Source organism: Protobothrops mucrosquamatus, unplaced genomic scaffold (genome assembly GCF_001527695.2).
Source record: "Protobothrops mucrosquamatus isolate PMUCROS unplaced genomic scaffold, P.Mucros_1.0 scaffold537, whole genome shotgun sequence".
Lineage (NCBI taxonomy): Eukaryota > Metazoa > Chordata > Lepidosauria > Squamata > Viperidae > Protobothrops > Protobothrops mucrosquamatus.
The window spans coordinates 840,416-861,358 of record NW_015386842.1 but is presented as its reverse complement, the minus strand read 5'-3'; the positions used below and the strand labels follow the sequence as shown (position 1 = coordinate 861,358).

Here is a 20,943-nt window from a genome sequence, read left to right as displayed (position 1 = left end):
TATTATTATTATTATTATTATTATTATTATTATCATCATCATCATCATCATCATCATCATCATCATCATCATTTTTGAACTGTTGTACTGAGGAAGCCTGACTCCAATATAGGGTTAAGATTCTATAGAAAAAAACCAATCAATATTCATTATTGATCTCCCAAAATCCAATCCCTCCTCCCCGACTATTAATTGAATAAACAACTTCTTAACCCACAGAACCTGAGTAGGTGCACTGGGTTTTTGTGCATGGCACCACGTAGAAAATTGCAAACTGTTTTGGTGTTGGCATTAGAGTTAAAGTGTGAAGCTTTCGTGACACTAAAAGCTTTGAGAAAAGAAGTGTTTTGTCACAGTGAAAAAAAATGGAAGCAGAGAAAATAGGTAAAGAAGAAAGTCAATGTTCTAAGCCTAGGGCAAGCAATTTTTTCTCCCACATCAAGAATTCTGCTGGCATTTGAAGGGCGTGTCACGACCCCTTTCTTGCAAGATTACCTGATATATACCTTATACCCTTTTGCTATACCTGTCGTTCTTTTACCAAGACACAGCTGTCAGAATGTTAATGGGAAGAGTTGAAGGGAATGTCAGCATAATCTTAGTTTGAAAAGAGACTCCTTTAAATATTTTTATTTTATTTATTTTTATTCCATATTGCTGCACATAGAGGATCTTGGAAACTATTATTGAAGCCATATTCCTTTTCAATTGGGCATGCCAGCCAGACTGTTACCAATATATGAGGACACAAACTTCATTTCTTTTTCATGGGAATTATTCCCTTCAATTAACATGTTGATCTGCTTGCTTAACTATAGTACTGATCTAATTTTGAAGCAAATTGGGTGTGTGTTTAGAAAGGGAGAACAGATCATATAATACCACTTTCAGCAAACTGATTTCTCATTTTTTTCAAAACACAAATTGGGGTTCCAAATTGATTCATTCAGAAACATAATCCACTCCAGAGATAACAATCTCTTTCCTAGTGATCACAATCCTGGCAGGTACAGGATCACTACTTCCTACTTACCCATTGAAAGAAAGGAGCATACACACAAGTGTTGAGAGAGAGAGAGAGAGAGAGAGAGAGAGAGAGAGAGAGAGAGAGAGAGAGAGAGAGAGAGAGAGAGAAAGATGTGTGGGACCGTTTGACAAAGAGGAAACATTTCTCTGTTGCTGCCCATCTATTAAAAGTAAGAAAGTGGAAAACAATTGAAAAGATGAGCCAGAAAAATACAAGGGCAATTCGGAAATAAACCTCTGTTTGGTTATCAATGACAGACACTCACAGATACAGAACTTTTCTTATACACATTAGAAAACTACAACATTACATTACTTTTTGACATGATCGCCATTCAAATTGAGGCACTTGTCATAATGTCTTACAAGGTTTGAAATTTCTTAATAATAGTTGCTTGGCACCAAATCTTAGCTATGGGGGGGGGGTGATCAAAAACATCCCAACAGAACAGCTTCAAAAAAATTTGGGTGTGTCTAGCAGTGTGCGGGCAAGCATTATCATGAACCAACACCACACCGGAAGTCAGCATGCCATGATGCTTGTTATGGATGGCTCATCTGACTTTTCATAACGTTTCACAATAGACTTCTGAATTAATGGTCGAACTATGCTCCATGAACTTCACTAGCAGTATTCCTTTGGCATCTTCACATTTGGTGGGATTTTCTATGGCACCACTTCCAGTGTGGTATTGGTTCACGATAATGCTCGCTTGCACACCGCTAGATGCACCCAATAACATTTGAAGAAGTTCTGTTGGGATGTTTTTGATCACCCCCCCCCCATAGCCCAGCAACTACTACTATTAAGGAATTTCAAACCTTGTAAGACATTATGACAAGTGCCTCAATTTGAATGGCGATTATGTTGAAAAGTAATGTAATGTTGTAGTTTTCTACAACATAAAGTTCTGTATCTGCGAGTATCTGTCATTAATACCCGAATGGAGGTTTATTTCCAATTTGCCTTCGTAGTATAACTTCCTGAAAATATTGAGTAGAAAATCTTAATTTTAATTATGATCACTTGCATAGAAGCAGTCATCCTGCTCTTCACTGTTTCAGTCAGGTGTCACTTGAAGTATTGTGTTGTCTTATGCACACCACAGTTTAAAAAGGACATTTATAAACTGCAAGTCGAGTGAAGGGCTAACAAGATGCTGAAAGGACTGGAAATTCCTGCAAAGAACAGTTAACAGACCTACTCTAGGTATTTTGGTTTGCAGAAGAGAAGGTTGATGGGGTGGTGGTGCTAGTGATGAGAGCTGTCTTCAAATCTCTGGAGGGCGGTCACACTGTAGATAGTTCAGACTTATTCTCACTCACTCCAGAGGGTAATACAAAAAGTAATGGGATGAAACTTTAAAAATGTAGATACAGATAAAACATTACAAAGACCTTCTTGACAGTAAGAGCCATCAGTCACTAGAATAGGTTATTGCATAAGGTGGTTTCTTCCCCTTTACTGAAGTTTTTGAAACAGGATAGTCATCCATCAAGGATGATGTAGGGAATGGGTTTGGACTTAATGGTTTCTTAGGTCCCTTCCAACTTTATGATGCAAAGAATAAAGGGTAGAGACTGGAATAGGTCTATTGTTGACTAAGGGAATGGCTTTTGCAGAGTGAATGAGCCTCTCCTACATATGTATACATGATATAGGATAGCTATACACAGAGGTGGCTCTCCCACATTATTCACCATAAGCAGACAAGGTAGAAACAAAACTCTACAGGTTCACATATTCTGATGTTTGGCTATGCATATAATTGTTCTGATTTCAGCCACAGAGTAAAAGTGCTTGGAGAAAAAGATAAATGGCAAGAGAGAAAAATATACCATGAATACATGACTTGGAATGCAGGCTGTGTATTGCTGGCTATACTATGATTTTCAGTGACAATGTTGTCACTGAGTTTGATGACCAATAAAAGAGTCAGAAAAATATGAAAATAAATAAATAGCTGTAGAAGGAAAACCAGGTGATGGGTTTATGAGGTAAACTATCTTTGTCCTGTAAGTTAGAAATGTTTACTATATTTTGTAATTATTTTTTTTACTGTTACAACTAAGATTTAGTAGAAATCTTTGGAAAAGTTCAGAAAACTTGTACCCAGCAGACTATTGGACCAATGTTGTAAATGTAAGCAGTTCTGTTTGTATCTAGTCAAATCCTCATTTTTATGATTTTGTTTGGTGCTACCATAATGAAGTTGACGAGTCTGGTCTATTCTGAAAGATTAGTTTTAATGTCTTGCTTGCCCTGGAATGAAGAGAACTCACCAACCATTTCTTGAGAAGGGGATGAATGAATGATGTCATCCTCAAAACCTGCTTCAATTCATGACAAATTAACCTCTACCCACAAAGCCTAATTTAGCAACATCATACATGAAGTAATTTGGGAATATGGTTTAATCATAATGAAATCAATGTGTTTATGGTGTCCTCTAAAAACTGATGGGTATATCTCTGTGTGCCTTTAACTGCAGAAATAACTATTACTGTAGGAATGTTATTTTTATAATAAGAACATCTGGATATTAAATGGATTATTTTGGGTGATATTCAACTTTGTGTTTTCTTTTAACTCCAGCATTGAGAGAAAAGTCTAGCTTTCTTTCATAGGCCAAACTGCTATCAAGAAAGTGCTTATTAATGTTTTTCCTTGAATTTTACTATTTTTGGTAACTCTGCAAACTTTAATCCATTTTTTTAAAAAATCCATTGAAATTTATTTCCTATGAGAGGGGTAGTGATACTTCACTGGAATGTAAATTTATTAAGAAGGAACTCAAAATGAATGAAGTGTGGTCTCTACATGGGCATAAGGCTTACATCAATGGATAATGTGGTAAAAGTAAAAGTAATAGAAACATTAGGAATGTTATGTAATTATTACAACTGCAATTATTTATAGATAAGAATTGCAAATGCATTAATTATCTGGTAATATAGATAAATTGAAGCAAATATTAATGGTTATTCCCAGGTGCATACCTTGCTCATGTACATTTGAAACAGTTTTTTTTTTTTTTTTAAAAAGAAATCAATAATTTCCTGTTGCTATTCTTTTCCCAACCATAGAGGATTGTTTGGGGGTAAATAGTTAGCTTCCAGTAAGTCTTAAATTAGTAATTATTTTTTTTCTGGTCTTGACACACTAGGTAGAAGGATCACTTTGCTTATTTATTTATTGCCTTACCTTTCACCTTTCGTAGCCAGCTTCCTGAAACTGGATTTTGAAACCTCTGTTTCCTGGAAGAGCCAGAATAGTATAAATATTTATTTTTTCGAAGCTGATGAGAATGTCAATTGTTTCAAAGTAGTGATGCAAAGCAAGCAGGAGATATAATAAACATTAAGGTGAATGTGCCAATATAATGAATTAGAAAGTCCATCATGTTTCCCAGGTGTCATGATGAAGGGTCTAAAATGCTTGTGCAAATCTCTGCATAGTCAAAGCATATTTCCTAGGTTTTTTTCACTGCAGTTTACTACTTAGCATGTTTATAAAATGTAAGATTGGAAAGCCTCTGGGTGACTTTGGGCCCCTCATTCTCTTTTAGCTCAACTCCCAGATAGGGTTGTTGTTGTGGTGAAAATTAGAGGAGGAAGGAGTATTAAGTATGTTTTTCACCTTAAGTTATTTATAAAAAGAATAAAGGCAGGATAAAAATCTAAAAAAATGAGGCTGATGTCAAGGTAATTGCCTTGATAAAATTTGGTCTAAACTTGAAATAGAGTTATTTCTTTTTGCTACCCTCAGTAATGTTGTATCATTATTTTTTCCCACTCCTTTCTGTTCTGTCTTGTATTACCAATTCTTATGTAACAATATTACTTATTTGCGTTTTCTATTCCATTTTATTTTTATGCATGTTTAATTATTTCAGTGGGGTTTTTTTTGGAATAAAACTATTTATTTTGTTTTTGATACTTTCCATGACATACTGAATAAGTTGCTGATCTGTTTTATTTATTTATTTATTTGCTTGTTTATTTATTTATTTGTTTGTTTGTTTGTTTGTTTAGAATGTCCTGAGAGATTAGGGGTATTTTGTGAAACTGATTTCTGGAAAATAGGTCAGGAAAGGTCAGGAAATAGTAATGAGAGTCAAGCTTCCATTGAATGAACATAGGTACCATTAAATACAGCTCACTGTATTTTTTTATTTGGAGAAATATTATTTGTTTCTTTCTATGCCATTTTCTTAATGCTTTGTTAAGGGGTGTGGCGGCTCAGTGGCTTAATGACCCCATAAATCAGTGATGGCGAACCTTTTAGAGACCGAGTGCCCAAACTGCAACCCAAAACCCACTTATGTATCGATAGGTGCTGATTGGGCATGGCCCATTGGGTGGGTGTGGCCAATTGAGTGGGTGTGGCCCATATGGTGGGCATGGCTGCGGTGGTAATGGCAGACTGGGTGGGACTAAAAAGTTCAATCAATCAATTCCAACTTTGCGAGATCTTTTTTTCCCCACGAGAAGTTAAAATTGATTGATTGATTGAACCTTTTTTTTTTTTGCACATGGCAGTGAAGGCTTAAAGCAAAAAGGTTTTATAAAACCCAGCTGAAGGCCTAGGACTGGGGCGACAGCGCGCGTGCCCACAGAGAGGGCTCTGTGTGGCACCTGTGGCAAGCGTGCCATAGGTTCGCCACCGTGGCCATAAATGGTCAAAAGATCTGGTGATTCAAGCTCAATCACTGTGTAGCAGGGTGAGCTCCTGTTACTTGCCTCAGCTTCTGTCCACCTAACAGTTCAAAAGAATGTTCTATGAAAGTAGATAGATAAGTACCACACTGGTGGGAAGACAAACTGGTACTCTTTGCAAGCTGACAAATTCCTGATGGCTCTGAATCTTCCCAGTTGCCCTGCCTGTTTGTGAAGGAAAAAAAAAGATCTTGCAAAGTTGGAATTGATTGAACTTTTTAGTCCCACCCAGTCTGCCATTACCACTGCAGCCATGCCCACCCAATGGGTCATGCCCATCCAATTGGCCACACCCAGCCAATGGGCCATACCCACCTGGCACTCGACGATGCATAAGTGGGTTTTGGGTTGCAGTTTGGGCACTCAGCCTCTAAAAGGTTCGCCATCACTGTCTTAGATCCTTGGTTAGGGCTTGAACTGTTAAGTTTTTACCAGACTGTGAATTAAATTGAAGATTAAATCAATAATAATAATAATAATAATAATAATAATAATAATAATAACAACAACAACAACAATAACAACAACAACAACAACAACAACAACAACAACAACAACAATAATAATAATAATAATAATAATAATAATAATAATAATAATAATAATAATAATAGCAGCAGCAACAACAAAAACAATAACATAATTCCGGAGTATGATAATTTATGTTTTTATCAAAATAATGTATAAAGGCTAATGTCAAAAATACAGAACAAACACAAATAATGTTGCTCTTTTTTGTTGCTATATTTTCCTTTATCCTGATATAACGCAAATATATGTTTTATCTTTCTGTCTGCTGCTATATAAGAATCTTGACTGTCATAAATAACATATTGCAATTATTTATAAGACAAAAAGGGTCAACTTTTGTACATGTTTTATGACTTATGAAGATTACCTGGTGTTTTTACAGGCAAAGATATTGTGGTTCTTAAAGTTTATACACATTTATATTTATTGCAGGTGGGACAGCATCAAGACAGAAAGGATTTTTGGGATGCATCCGTTTTTTACAATTAAATGGCAGAGCTCTTGATTTGGAAGAAAGAGCCAAAGTAACCCCTGGTGTAAAGCCAGGTTGTCCTGGACATTGTAGCAGCTATGGTAACTTATGTCACAATGGAGGAAAATGCAAAGAGAAATATAATGGATTCTCTTGCGATTGCACTTTTTCTGCATACACAGGGCCATTCTGCAAGAAAGGCAAGCATAAATTGTACATTTATTTTACATACAATATCAAAGGAAAACATTGTTTATGTGTTACATTATTTTAAAAGATGTCCACTTGGGAATACACAGTTCTGTCTTTCTGACATTATATTTGGAACTCCAGATGCTGACAATATTTTTTCTCCTTCCTTAACAGGCTCTAGTAGTGGCTTTTATTAATGTGTAGGTCCAAAACCATCCTGCTTTCTGAAATCCTGCCAAATTAATATATAGTTTATGTCTTTATGTTTTTGTTAAGTAATATAGAAATTAATAAAGAATACTGGGAGTAGATAAAGAGCATAAACACTATTTCCACACTTTTGTCCTAACATTAGACTAGCAATCAAGAGTCAAACAATACCCCAGTCAAAGAACTACTAACTCAGACAGAACAGAATGGAATAACAGAGCTGGAAGGGACTTTGGAGGTCTTCTGGTCTAACCCCTGTTCAAGCAGTAAACAATAGCCCAAGGAACCGCCAAGATCACTCTCACCAATACTGACAGGGAAAGCCATTAGTATAGAAATTGAAAACAGACCCCACTCCCTACTAGCACTGATGTTGTTACCTAGTTTGGTAAGGAAATATATACACAAAAACAACCAAGCTCAGAGAGCACCAATGACCTCACTGTTATAAAGGAAGTTAAACCAAAATAATCAGACCAATTACTTTGGAATGATAGAAAATGAAAACATATCTGTCACTCCATTATGTGTTCTACAAAAACATAAGTACAAGGTGAAAACAGTTCACTTAACTAATCTATTCATAAACTGGAAACTAACTTTCCTTAACTTCTTGCTTTAAAGCATGCTGACAATCATTGTTAAGGTTCTTAAATAATATATGTTCTTTATGTTTTTATATCTTAATGCTTAAATAATAATGATTATGTTATTATTTCTTTCTTTTGGGAAACATTCTTTTGGGATCATTGCTATAATAAATGACATGCTTTATTTTGGGTTTATATTAAAAACAAAAAACAAAAAACCATGTTGTTTCAGAGGTATCTGCATATTTTGGAGCTGGTTCATCAGTAACATATAACTTTCAAGAATCATACAGTGTTGCCAAGAACTCAAGTTCCCATGCTGCTTCCTTTCATCCTGATATGATGCTAACCAGAGAAGCGATCACATTGAACTTTCGAACAACACAGATTCCAAGCTTACTTCTTTATGTAAACTCATTCTACGAGGAGTATCTTTCAGTTATTCTTGCCAAAAATGGTATGTACTGTTAATAGGTATAGTAGCAAAGCTACCATTAGTTAGCATTTTGCTTTGGAAATTACATGTTTAACATGATAGTTTCTCCAGCAGATACTTGACTTCACTACTCTGATTATAATGTTACCCTATTAAAGATTTATGTTTGGTGGAAGGAAATATATAAATCACCCTAATATATAGTAAGATCAAATATGATAAATGGTAGGTCAGTTTTAATACAGATCATCCATTCCTTTAAGAATGTCAATACTGCTTTAGACAGAACAATGCTGTTTTTTTTTCAAGAAATAATAAAAGAATTAGCACCAAAATGTTGTTATTGAAGGCTACTTGCATGTAACTGCTTTTTTAAAAATTTTCTTTGAAGAATTGCTGTGGCCATTTATCAAAAGTATTGAAAAATTAAAATGTACAATGTATGAAATGTTATAATGTTAAAACATGTAATTATCAGTACTGAATGTTCAATATGAATGTTAGAGTATTGGCGTCAGTTTTTAAATTATTACATGAATAGAATACAATTAATAGAGCTTTTGCTAGCTAAGTAATTTTAAATCGAACTGGATGCCTAATAAATAGTATATTTTTCAGCTGTCATACACTCTTTATTTATTTTGATGAAATAAATGGTGCTGTCTCCTAATGTATTACTTTTCCAGCTCAGTTTTATTATATAGCAGATATTTAAACTATTATTTTCAGAAAAAAAAAACATTTTTTCACATTTGTGTGCGTGTGTTTGTATCATCACAAAACTAATGTATTCTCTATCCTCTTAGGAAGTTTACAGATCAGATATAAGCTAGATAGCCATCGAGATCCCGATATCTTTAGTATCAATTTCAAAAGTATGGCTGATGGTCAGCTTCATCGTGTAAAGATTAAAAGAGAGGAAGAAAAACTATTTGTGGAGGTAATGCCAGAAAGAACAAAGGATCGGGATATTACTAAAGAGGAAAAGCATAAAAGATAAACACATGTATTGGTTTAATTAATTCATTTTTGCGTGCTTTTGCGTGAATTGCAGAATTCTGGCATAGAGATATTTTTGATATTTACCTACAGTATACTCTCTATTTATTTGCAAATAACTATGTTATGTTGACTCTTACAAAGCATTTAATGGGTGGAAGCAAATGTGGAATCTTTTCATCTCCACTTACCCTTTTCCCCCATTAGTCAAAATGCAACTGTGTCTTAGATTAAATCTTGACGGTTTGAGATGCAACTACTTTTGATACCTGTCTCCTTGGCAAATACCAACTTGATTTTTTAAGATCTTTAGAAGCTGTATTTATTTGCCTAGGAACAATGCTTGGAGATCAGAACTTAAAGCTTTCACAGCTGTATCATTGTATGTCTTCTATAATTCAGCTACAATTGCTTAAATCATCCTTCCTTATCAAGACCTTAAGATTTTTTTAGAAATGTTTAATCTTATGTTTTGGTGAAAAAAGATATATATATATATATAATATACAATTTTTATCTTGTCATTTGTTTGATTTGATTATTTTTAATGCTTAATTGCATTCTTTGCTAGCATTTGTGTTTTATTCTATTTTAATATGTAAATCACTTTGTGATTTGTTATGAAGAGCAATATAACATTTAAATAAAAATAGCTAAACTGATAGATATAGCCCTAGTGGTACAGTGGTTAAGGCATCAGGCTAGAAACTAGGTAATGGCAATTTCTAGTCTTAGGTACAAAGCTAGCTGGATGACCTTGGGCCAGTCACCTTTTTCTAAGCCTAGGAAAGGGGCAACCACAAACCATCTCTGAAAAACCCTGTCAAGGAAACTGCAGGTTATAGTCCAGGCAGTTGCCAGATTTTTTTAAAAAAAATGTACGTTCCTTCTCAGATAAGTAAGAACTTTATATTTAGAAGGAAAACTGTGTCAATTATACTGAACTTCACAATGCATAAAAAGAAGCTACCAAAATGGATTAATTTAAAAAGGTGTTAGGAAGATGAATGCAAAATTGTGTAAGAAACTATCACCTTCATTTTAATGAATGACACAATATTGTGGCTTTCTTCCCTTAAATGTTCTGACAGGCTTTTCTTTCCTTTTTCTATTTCTCTTTTCCCTCCCATAATTGTACGTGGGACCATACTGAAGGTTAACCAGCACGAAAGGATGAAATTCTTTCTCTCTTCAGATACTCAGTTCAATGCAATCAAGTCTCTCGTTCTTGGCAAGATACTTGGTAAGTATAGTGCAAAAGATAAAGTATCATCTGATATGTAGATAGAGATAGATATAAAATAATAACCTTAATCTTGTTGAGAAACATTTCTTTTTCGCATTTGATTAGGCAGAGAGTGACAATCAAGGTGGAAGCTTCATTCTTGTCAAAGTGCATATATAATCGCTGGTAAGTGCTTCTAGCAAGATGAGCAAGTGGATCCCATTAAAAATAATTTCATACTTATCTTTTCCATTTTGCAATCAGACATAATGAAAGACGGCATTTTTAGTACAATCTAACAAAGAAAAAAGGCTAAATCACATTCAAATTATAGGTAAAGACAATGAATGGGTTACTCCAACTCCAAGAATTCTTTCCTTTTCAACAATATGCTCTAGTGCAGTCTTTCTCAACCTTGGTAACTTAAGATGTGTGGACTTCAACTTCCAGAATTACACAGTCAGTAAGGTTGAGAAAGTCAGAAAAGTTTTGTTTCCCAATGGATTCACCCATAGAGATTGATCAAGAAATATGTGATACCGAAAGACACATGATGAAATCATAGTCATGACACTCAAGTATGTGGTATTCTATTCAGCCCAAACCATCAGTCATCTTTATTTGATGTCAGGAAGGCAATATGAGACTGCAAAAGAATGCAAACAGTTAAGTTTTCAGTTTACTTGCTGCCTGAAACATATCTAACGCTTACAAGCATTATGTTCACCATTTTGAGTCGATCAAATATTTTTAAAAAGGAAGGCAGGATAAAAATAAATCTAATAATAATAATAATAATAATAATAATAATAATAATAATAATAATAATAATAATAATAATAATAATAATAATAATAATAATAATAATAATAATAATAATAATAATACCTGTTAACTTCTTAATCTGTGTTTTAAAGCTTAATGTGTTTCAGTAGAACACATCAAACATGAACAACAAATAAAATCTCAGCTGACTCGTAAAATCAGACAATAAAATTAATGTTATGGAAATACTCAGGATTGGAATAATTTTATTGTTTTTGTTCTGTTGTTTTGGAATGAAGACATTAAAAAAACAGATTTTAAAACTTTTTTCCTTCTCTCCTTGATATAAAATCCCCTGTTTTTCTTTTTTCAAAAAGTATATGAAATATCGCCTTTGATCTAGAGATCAGTTGGATAGTACAGTGTGTGCAGGCAAAAAATGATTTTTCCATCCCTATCTTTTTATTTACTCCTCTGAAAAGCTGCTTCTGCAGTTCTGAATAAACTTCTTCTTTAAGCAGAGAAGAATAATGACAAAAATTAATCCAGGCAATTTCTGGGGTCTGCCTTCCCATTTAAAGAACATCAATGTGCTTGATTTTTATTTTTGCAATTTTCAAAGACTAAACATGTAGATAGATAGATAGATAGATAGATAGATAGATAGATAGATAGATAGATAGATAGATAGATAGATAGATAGATAGATAGATAGATAGATAGATAACAGTTGCCTTATCTGTCATTGTTTCATGGAAACAAATATTGATCGGGTAGTGCTGATGCTCAATATCAAACTGAGGGTATGTGAATAAGGATGTGTATGCATGTAAGTGGTACATAGTAAAGTGGTGGTTGAGCACATAGTAATATTCCTCTACTACTCAGTAGTAACTAAAGCAGAGAGGTCTAATCTTGGAAACTTGTGGAATTCCGCCCCCAGAATTTATCAGCCAACCATGTTTAAAGTTGCAAAGGTTGGACACTCCTGACCTAAAGCATATTTGACAAACATCTTATAAGCTTGGTGTGATGTCTTGATGGCCACTCTATCCTTTGGAATAGTGGCCCCATCCAAAATCCACATACCCATGGTCCTGTTGTTATATAGCCATTAAAAATGGTTCTTTTACCAGCTTTCAGGTAAAGAAATGTGTGAACCTATATTGATATTAATGTTATATTCATAGGTTATATATGGTTGTATCTTCACTAGTATAATAATATAGATTATTTATCTGTATCATGTTTAATGCTGAACATTATTTAAAGTCACACATAAATAATTCAATGTTCTTTTTTTTTATTAGTCACACAAGAACCAAGGGGGGATTTTAACAAATAGATTCATGGGAATTTGGATTCTGCTGGAGGATCCTTTAAATCAGTGGTCCCCTACCTTTCCAGCTCTGCGGACTGGCAGTGGTGGTGGCAACTGGGGGGAGGGAATGGTTTTGCACACGGGCAAATGGAGCTTTGTGCACTCCCCCACCTCTTGTGCAGCCTGGTTCCCAAAGGGCCACAGATCAGTACTGGTCCATGGACTGGAGGTTGGGGACCCCTGCTTTAAATGAAGAAGTAATCAAATCAAAATAGCCAGATAAGAACAGAAGCAGTATACCATTATTAAAAGTATAGCCATCAATGGAATGGAATTGGAATGGAATTGGAAAGGAAAGGAAAGGAAAGGAAAGGAAAGGAAAGGAAAGGAAAGGAAAGGAAAGGAAAGGAAAGGAAAGGAAAGGAAAAGAAAAGAATTGGAATGGAATGGAATGGAAAGGAATGGAATGGAAAAGAATTGGAATTGGAATTGGAATTGGAATTGGAATTGGAATTGGAAAGGAAAGGAAAGGAAAGGAAAGCACAATGTGTTATTAATGAACTTGCAAAAAAAAAAACCTCTTTCATCAGCCTTTCACCATCCACTGCTGAGCTTATTCTGTAATGAAAACAAATGAACAAAACATCTAGTCCTTTTGTAGGTTCATCCCCTGTAGAAATAGCCCAACAGTCCACGATGAAATGATCATTGAAGGGCAGAAACAACCAATTAGATCAAGGGGCTATCCTGACTACATTGCCCAGTAATTAACTGAAAAGGAAATATTTTCATTCAATGAAATGCAGCACATTACTACTTTTGCTTCAGAAATCAGAAAACATTGTTGGTAGAGGTTAATTTGTCATGAATTCAAGCAGGTTTTGAGGATGACATCATTCATTCATCCCCTTCTCAAGAAATGGTTGGTGAGTTCTCTTCATTCCAGGGCAAGCAAGACATGTTGGATTAGTCAGGAGAGATCTTAGCCTTGTTGAGGTATCCTTTATATAGACTTAATGTGCAAGCATTTCAGACAATCCCCATTTTCTGCTAATGTTACTTCAAGTCTGTGACTCCAATACACATGTGCACAATATCTTCCCCTTTGCAGATTTGTACATTTAGGGCACTCAGGTTGCTATAGCAGCCATCAAAATAAAATTGGTGAGGATAGGAGGAATAACCAGGTACTCAACCTGTGAGATTGAAATCATTACTGGAGGCATTAATCTGATGCAAAGGGATTCTTTTTAGGTCATAAGAACCTTTGGTAATTGAAGAACTAAACATAGACCTTCTTCTTCTTTATAAATCTAATGTTTGGGAGGACTATGGATAGAGTAGACCTCTTTTAACAATAGAAGGAATGTGACCAGAAGGGGCAGGAAAGTTAGCATCTTGCTTTCTGATATAGGGCAATGACTTCAATTAATTTGGGCTCGGAAAACATATGGCTGATTCTACTTTAGAAAGAGTTCACATTCAGATTGAGTCAGTCACTATTGAGCATGAAAATTAATAGCTGTGGCCCTAATTAATTCAGCAACAAGTGTCTTGCCTCTTTCCCTCTAAGCATTCTTAGAGAATCTTCTGTTCTAATTAGCAGATCTTACTGACCTATTAGCCACTTTGGGAAGTTGTACAATTTACTTCTGTTAAATCCAAATAGATAATGCTTGGCATAATTTAACTTGATTTCAGCTATATGGAAGCAGCATATTTTATATTCCTAGTAGTATAGTTCAGAAAAGAAATAATGCTGCTTAAAATAAAAATATAATATTTGATTTAAGAATTTGCTATGTGAAACTCAAAGGTAAAGCAAAATAAAATATTACATTAAGTACACCATATCTTCTTAATCACATTAATTTACAGTTAAGTAACATTTTGGGGAGTAACAATAATGAATAGATTGTTACTACCGAATAGATATGAACTATTACAAATATGCTTGTTATGAACAATTTCAGCAGCAGTGTAAAAGGTCATGCAAACAAAATGAGTCAATATAAAATGCATACTTTATAGAAATATCTAAAATCAAATTTATGAATCTGCCAGCCAGCAATCTACCATAATTTTTATTTAAATTGCTCTACTGAACATTCTGTAATGTGTTATGAATATGTTAACCTCTGATAAAGAAATGACTATCGGTTCCCTGTTAAGATCCTTAAGAAGAATGAGTGTGTCTTCATTTTCTAAGTACCTTAAGTATAAATAAACTACCACAGAGATCAAGTCAAAGTGATAGGATTCCTATAGATTGATGTTCTTTCCATATTTCACTCACTCTTTCTCTCTCTCTCACACACACACAAACACTCAAAGCTATATAATACTACTGCTTTTTATCCCAAACTGTACGTTAGACCTTTTCTAAACTTCTGAAAAGATCAATTCTCAGTATCTGCTAAGATCATGAAAGAATATATCTAAGTAGATAAGTCTAAAAATAGAGTTGATTATAAAAATGTCCAGACTCTCATTGGCTAAGTTCACACTTGCATTGTCAATTTTATTTCCATGACAATAATTTTATCAAGTGGCATGGAGAACCCCACTGCCAAAAAAAAATAATAATCATTTAAGGTTCTACAGCTGGAAGACTTGGATTTTCCCAATCCTAATCCAAAACCTAATTATTACACAATACTGATTCCATCAACATTGAAATAGTATTGAAACTGGTGTTCCTCAACCTGTTCTTCTTCAGACATGTTGGACTAAATTCTCAGAACTGCTTTAAAGTTCCTTGCTTCATTCATCCATTTGGAATGTTTTTCTTCAGCTTTCTATTATTATACAAAGATTTGATTTAATCATGCAATGAATGCTCTAACAAAGATGTTATCTGACATGCTGCCACAACCTAATGTAATCTTCACTTGGCATATTAAAATGGAGCTCTGCATACATTATCCTATAGATAGAAAAAAATTAGCATACAGGTGTATACTAAAACAATAGCAGTGATTACCATCATCAAAAGGCTTTGTTTAAAATAAACCTACAACATTTACAGAACATGAAACAGATTTGATTTTTTTATGAAACAATGTTTGGCATTAGCATGCAAGGAAATGTGTGCTTAGCAGGATTATATTTTCCCCAGTGAATGTTATCCGAGTCAGAATGTATTAGAATAGTTTTATTCATCTGACTTTTTCACTATTCAAACTGAGAATAAGGTAATATGAAAATAACTCTTATGCGAGTAAAGCTTTAGTCAAACTATTCTATTTGTGCAGAAGAAATACATGTTATTGAAGAAAAAAATTAAAATAGAATGTTCACAACACTAAAAAAACTATTTGCAATTTGTAACATTTAAAAGCCTTTGACTTGAATATGGCTTGAATATGTGGAATAAAGCTTTCCACAGCTGTGTGTACAAATGTGTAGTAGATACTGATTCCTACAAATGTTTCTTATTTATTCAGTATTTGGGATGGAGGAAAATTTATTTCACCACATGAATAGAATTTCTTATTTATGCTTAGGAACTTACTGTGTAACTTGATATCTTTTCTAGCAAACAAATTGTTTTTTTTTAAAGTGTGGAATGTATTTCTTGTGTTTTTGTTAAAGCAGACAAAAATAGGTAAATTTGCCTCTGCTGTCATTGCAAGCAAGAAACTCTGAGGAATGAAGGTTAATTATTCAATTATTTGTCTGCCCCTTTGTTCTGTGTGTTTCACAATGATTAATTGTGTTCGGTTTCTCTTTATTATCAGAGAATGGTGATACAGATCCAGATACTCTGAAGGCAAATTCTCAGGGGTTTATTGGGTGCCTCTCTTCAGTGCAATTCAATCATGTCGCTCCTTTGAAGGCTGCTGTCCACTATCCCAGCTCAGCTCAAGTCATTGTTAAAGGACATTTCATGGAATCCAACTGTGGGACATTAACAGGAGCTGATACAACATCAAGTGAAACAACCCATTCATTTGCAGGTACCAAGCATAAGACTTTCATTAATTTTGTTCTCTGAAAAAGAATACTTGACAATGTTTCAGAAAGTCAGTCATTTTTTTATGTGCCAGAAGTGCATATATGGTAGGCTTTTCTACAAATCATCATTTTTTGTCAGTTCCTATATTGTATGCATATGGATGTGTGTTCTTCATATATACCATGTGGCTTCCAAGCCAATCCTTCATTACTTGTTCATAGTTTTGTATTAATCTTTTAATATGTGTGTCCCTAATTTATAATTCTATGTTATACCTAACACCTATAGCAATAGATAAAGGTTAATTATTACCTATAGCAATAGATATAGTAACCTCTTTTGGATCGGTGGACTAAAATGCAGATATACTGAGATTCCTCTTCTCTGATTGTCTCTGCATTTTTCTTTTTGTTTTTTTGCACAGATCATTCAGGACCAAGAGATGAAGGAGAGCCATTAGCTAATGTAATAAGGAGCGATTCTGCAATTATTGGGGGTAAGAGGAAATGTAATTGCATTGTATGTACCATTTTAAATATTTAAATCTAAGTGCTGAAGCTGAGCATCCAGATAACTGAATAAGTGTCTACATTGTTAACTTGCTTAACATTGTATACGTGTTTTAGAAACTGATGGAATTAGATTGGATAGTCACCAATGGTTATATGTCTTCAGATATGTGTTCAAGCTACTGTGGGAATATAGATTTATTTTTTTTTCCTCAAAATCTCTGAATGGTTCACAGGATTGATTAAAAAAGAAATGCTTTATAAGTGTTTCATTTTCCTCAAACATTTAAGTACATGTTTGTTTATTTTTAAAATCATCCTTCTAGTAATCCTATATTTGCAATAATGGTTTGAGTTCTTGTTGGAAACAGTAAACTCACTGAGAAAGTGTCTGTTACAATCAAGCTCCAAAATCTGTATACTATATATATATAGACAGAATGGATACATACCCACATAATTCCAAACACCTCTATGGGGGTTGGGACTTTGCAATATAATTTTTATTTTATGCAGCAGCAATGCCAGATAGTGATTTTGCTATCTTTCCGATTGTTTGAAATGCTATCTTATTTACTGTATATATAATTTTCCATGTTAAACCGTACTGATGGAATTTCAAAACAGTATCAGAAGACCTAGAGTATATTATATAGCAACACTTCAAGATTCCTTATTCTTCTCTCTTTATATTTGGCTAAAACACTTAAGGTAGTCTACAGTACTTTTGGCAGGTTTCGCTTCAGCTGCTCTTTAGATACAACCTAGGATTGAATTATTTGGACTTTAATGCATCCCTAACTCTGCCAGGTTTCAGCAAGGTAAATACTCAACATATAAGTTCAAAAAGCTTTATTCATACAAGATTGCAGCCTTAAATTTTCAATTAGAAAAAGAGGAAAACAGTAAGTTCAGAATGCATAGGAAGTTTCCATTCCAAAAGAATTCAATTTTAGAAGAATGTCACCTGAAGACTAGAGATAGACTGTATATGAATTGTGAATAAGTTATTCATATCATCTATTGCTAGCATTTTTAGCGAGTACCCTATTAATAGCCCAAGTCAGCATACTTCAGGAAATATGCACCAGTGGAAGAAAGACAAAATTAGATCATGAAGACTCTTTAGAGTGAAGATAATAACTCAAGGAGTATTACTGGATTATGTTGGTGACAGTTATTTGTAACATTATCTCAGTGCCAGATACTGTTATGGTAAGGTTAGTGAGTTATGCAATTCATACAATACATTTCTAGAATGACAGTACTGTGCTAGTGAAAAGAAATTTTCTTGTAGCTACAATAAGATGTAATTAAGCCTTAGTGAGATCTGTTTATGCTTAATGAAGATTCCACCGTGCCCAGAGAGCTTTTATCACTAATGCTCATAAAGCTACCACCTGTCCTGTTTTTACTTCTAGTATAAACTGGGGTACAACTATACACATGTCAAATTAAAGAATAAACAATTGTAATTGTACTCCAGCTGTACTCGCTTCTATGTCCATGTATTGATGATTCCAATATTAATTGATAACGTGTTCATTCTCATTACGATGTTTGCCTCCAATATACATGCATAAATCAGTAGGTTGTAAAATAATGAAAATTTGGGAATCTATAATTTAATAACAGCCAGAATAAAGAAACATAATCAATTTTAGACAGCCAGAATATTATGTAATACAAAAGTATAAGTGGCTAATGGGCACTATAAAAAGTTAATTCATAACATTTTTAATTACATCACAGTAATGAGATGGGCACCTATATAAATTTAATAAATCTATATTCTACTAAAACTGTCATTATCATGTATTTTAACTGGGTTGCCCTCAAAGGGCAACAGTGTTTGAAACTAGGTATTTCAAATGGGATAACCTACAGAATGTGTGAAAAATCCAAGACCCATGACTTCCAAAGAAATGAAATTTAGGAAAGTTGTGGCTATTTCAATGCCACTAGCTGTTGCTGTGTTTCTGTTATGGTTATTAGATCTTTATTTTCAACATTCTGTGACAATTTCCCAGTCAATCTTGCAATCCTTTGCTCCAAGTACATACCTACTGGAAAGGGGAGGAGAGGGAAGGGAAGGGGGAAGAAAGAGAGGGAGGGGATTTCTGGTGCTTCCTGCCAGGTTCTCAAAAGGAAACTCAGTGGGGAAAATGGTAGTCAGAAGTTGCTCCTTCTCCCGTTGTTTGCCCTTTGTCATTATGTTTCTCTGTTTACGTAAAGAAATATCTCTTAAATGATGAACTAATGGGGCAGAGGTTTTCTAGTAAATACAGTAAATAAAATGTACAGAAAATCTGGATCAGTTCTTATCACATGGTTATACATATTTTCTTCTAATATCCATATTATAATGTGTTCCTGCACAGCTTCCCCTATAAATCTTTTATTTAAATGGTTTGTAGTTCCAACATAATTTAGCCCAATGGTTTGTAGATGCATCATAACATATCCAAATGTGGAATAAATATTGTTTGGGAACTTCCCTGATTAATACTGATATTTACTCAATGTTGCCAAATACATAGTTTTAATGAATTCTTTCTGGCAGAGACAAGTAAGTGGCAATGGATTTCATTTTGATGTTTTTTGCAGTAAAATAATTATGCCATTTTTTATGTATTACAAAGTATACTTTGTTATTTTCTTTTCTCTCCCCAGGTGTGATCGCTGTAGTGATATTTATTCCACTTTGCATTGTGGCTGTTGCTGTACGGATTTATAAAAAGAAAAATGTATATAAAAAAAAGGAGGTACAGGGGTCAGAAAATGAAGATGGTGCAGAGACTGTCCTGAAAAATGAAATCGGCGGGAAAAATACAATCAATGAAAATCAAAAAGAGTATTTCTTCTGATCTGCTTTTCTGATCTAGTTTAACAAGAATAAAAGACAGTCTGACTTATTTGCTAACCAAGTTCTCAACCAGAAAAAAGAAAGAAAGAAATAAACTGTTGCATTCAAAGAACACACAAAATAGATTGGAAATCTATTAAATGGCGTATGTTCAGTCTTGGTGTTTGCTCTGGCAAGCCTCTTTAAATGACATGCATTTCTTAGCTATTATAACATAGATGCATTTTATGTAAGAGTGAATTAGATATTGTAACCAATCCCATTGTTGGTAGTTTTCAGCCGTTCTGCTGTGACTTTCTAAACTGGAGGTTAACTTGCACATACATATCATGAGTTTTGAATGGTGAAAAAAGGTCAATTTTTTGTTTTCTTCCTTTCAGTCCGTTCCTTCCAAGACAATTATTTTTAAAGCAATTTTGTTTAAATATTCTGCAGTATTTTCTTCCATACCATTGGTCTGTTTTCCAAACCAGAGGTAAGCATGCTTAAGAATTAAGTGGTTTAAGAGTGTAGACCTCCACATTGAAGTGTTTGTGGTACTTTCCTTGTCTTTTTTTAAAACAACAACAACAACAACACACACCACTAACCATTATCCTCATCAGCAAATTCTGTCCTGCCTCATCCAACCAATCTATTACACTCTGGTGATGAAGAACTCAATATTACTTTAAAAGCTTGTTTGTATGAGAAATGAAAATCTGATTGTAATACACAGGGATCATAACGAGTAACAGGGTGGTACCTAAGGAATCTAAACCTTAAACTCTCCACAAATTATGACTGGATATCTTTTGGTCTTCTTGACATGTAACTAGGGCCTGAATGTATAGCAGATTACAATCTTATGTAATATTGAGAAGGGAGGTGCATACACACAAACACATACACACAAAAAAACCTCACAAACACTCATATATATGAATGGTGGTTTGGAAAATGATTCAGAAGAAGTGCTTTGGACTCACATAAGGATGGCTTAACAACCCGTTGCTTAATGACTGTTTGATGTTGCAACAGACAGAACAAATTATGTACATCTTATCCTCAGTTATAATGTCTGCACACAACCTGTGGCCACGTGATCACATTTCAGGCACTTAGAAACCAGCTCACATTTACTA

General features: G+C 34.1%; 1 protein-coding gene across 1 annotated transcript in view; it reads left to right on the top strand.

The window, feature by feature from the left end:
• LOC107288342 (contactin-associated protein-like 4) overlaps window positions 1–19,820 on the top strand; it is a 238,347-nt gene extending 218,527 nt beyond the window's left edge. The window contains exons 18-24 of the mRNA XM_029284329.1: window positions 6,709–6,948; window positions 7,973–8,197; window positions 8,983–9,116; window positions 10,331–10,427; window positions 16,227–16,445; window positions 16,869–16,940; window positions 19,627–19,820. Coding sequence (XP_029140162.1) covers window positions 6,709–6,948; window positions 7,973–8,197; window positions 8,983–9,116; window positions 10,331–10,427; window positions 16,227–16,445; window positions 16,869–16,940; window positions 19,627–19,820 — 1,181 coding nt within the window. The remainder of the gene's footprint in view (window positions 1–6,708; window positions 6,949–7,972; window positions 8,198–8,982; window positions 9,117–10,330; window positions 10,428–16,226; window positions 16,446–16,868; window positions 16,941–19,626) is intronic.
• The last annotated feature ends 1,123 nt before the right edge of the window (window positions 19,821–20,943 follow it).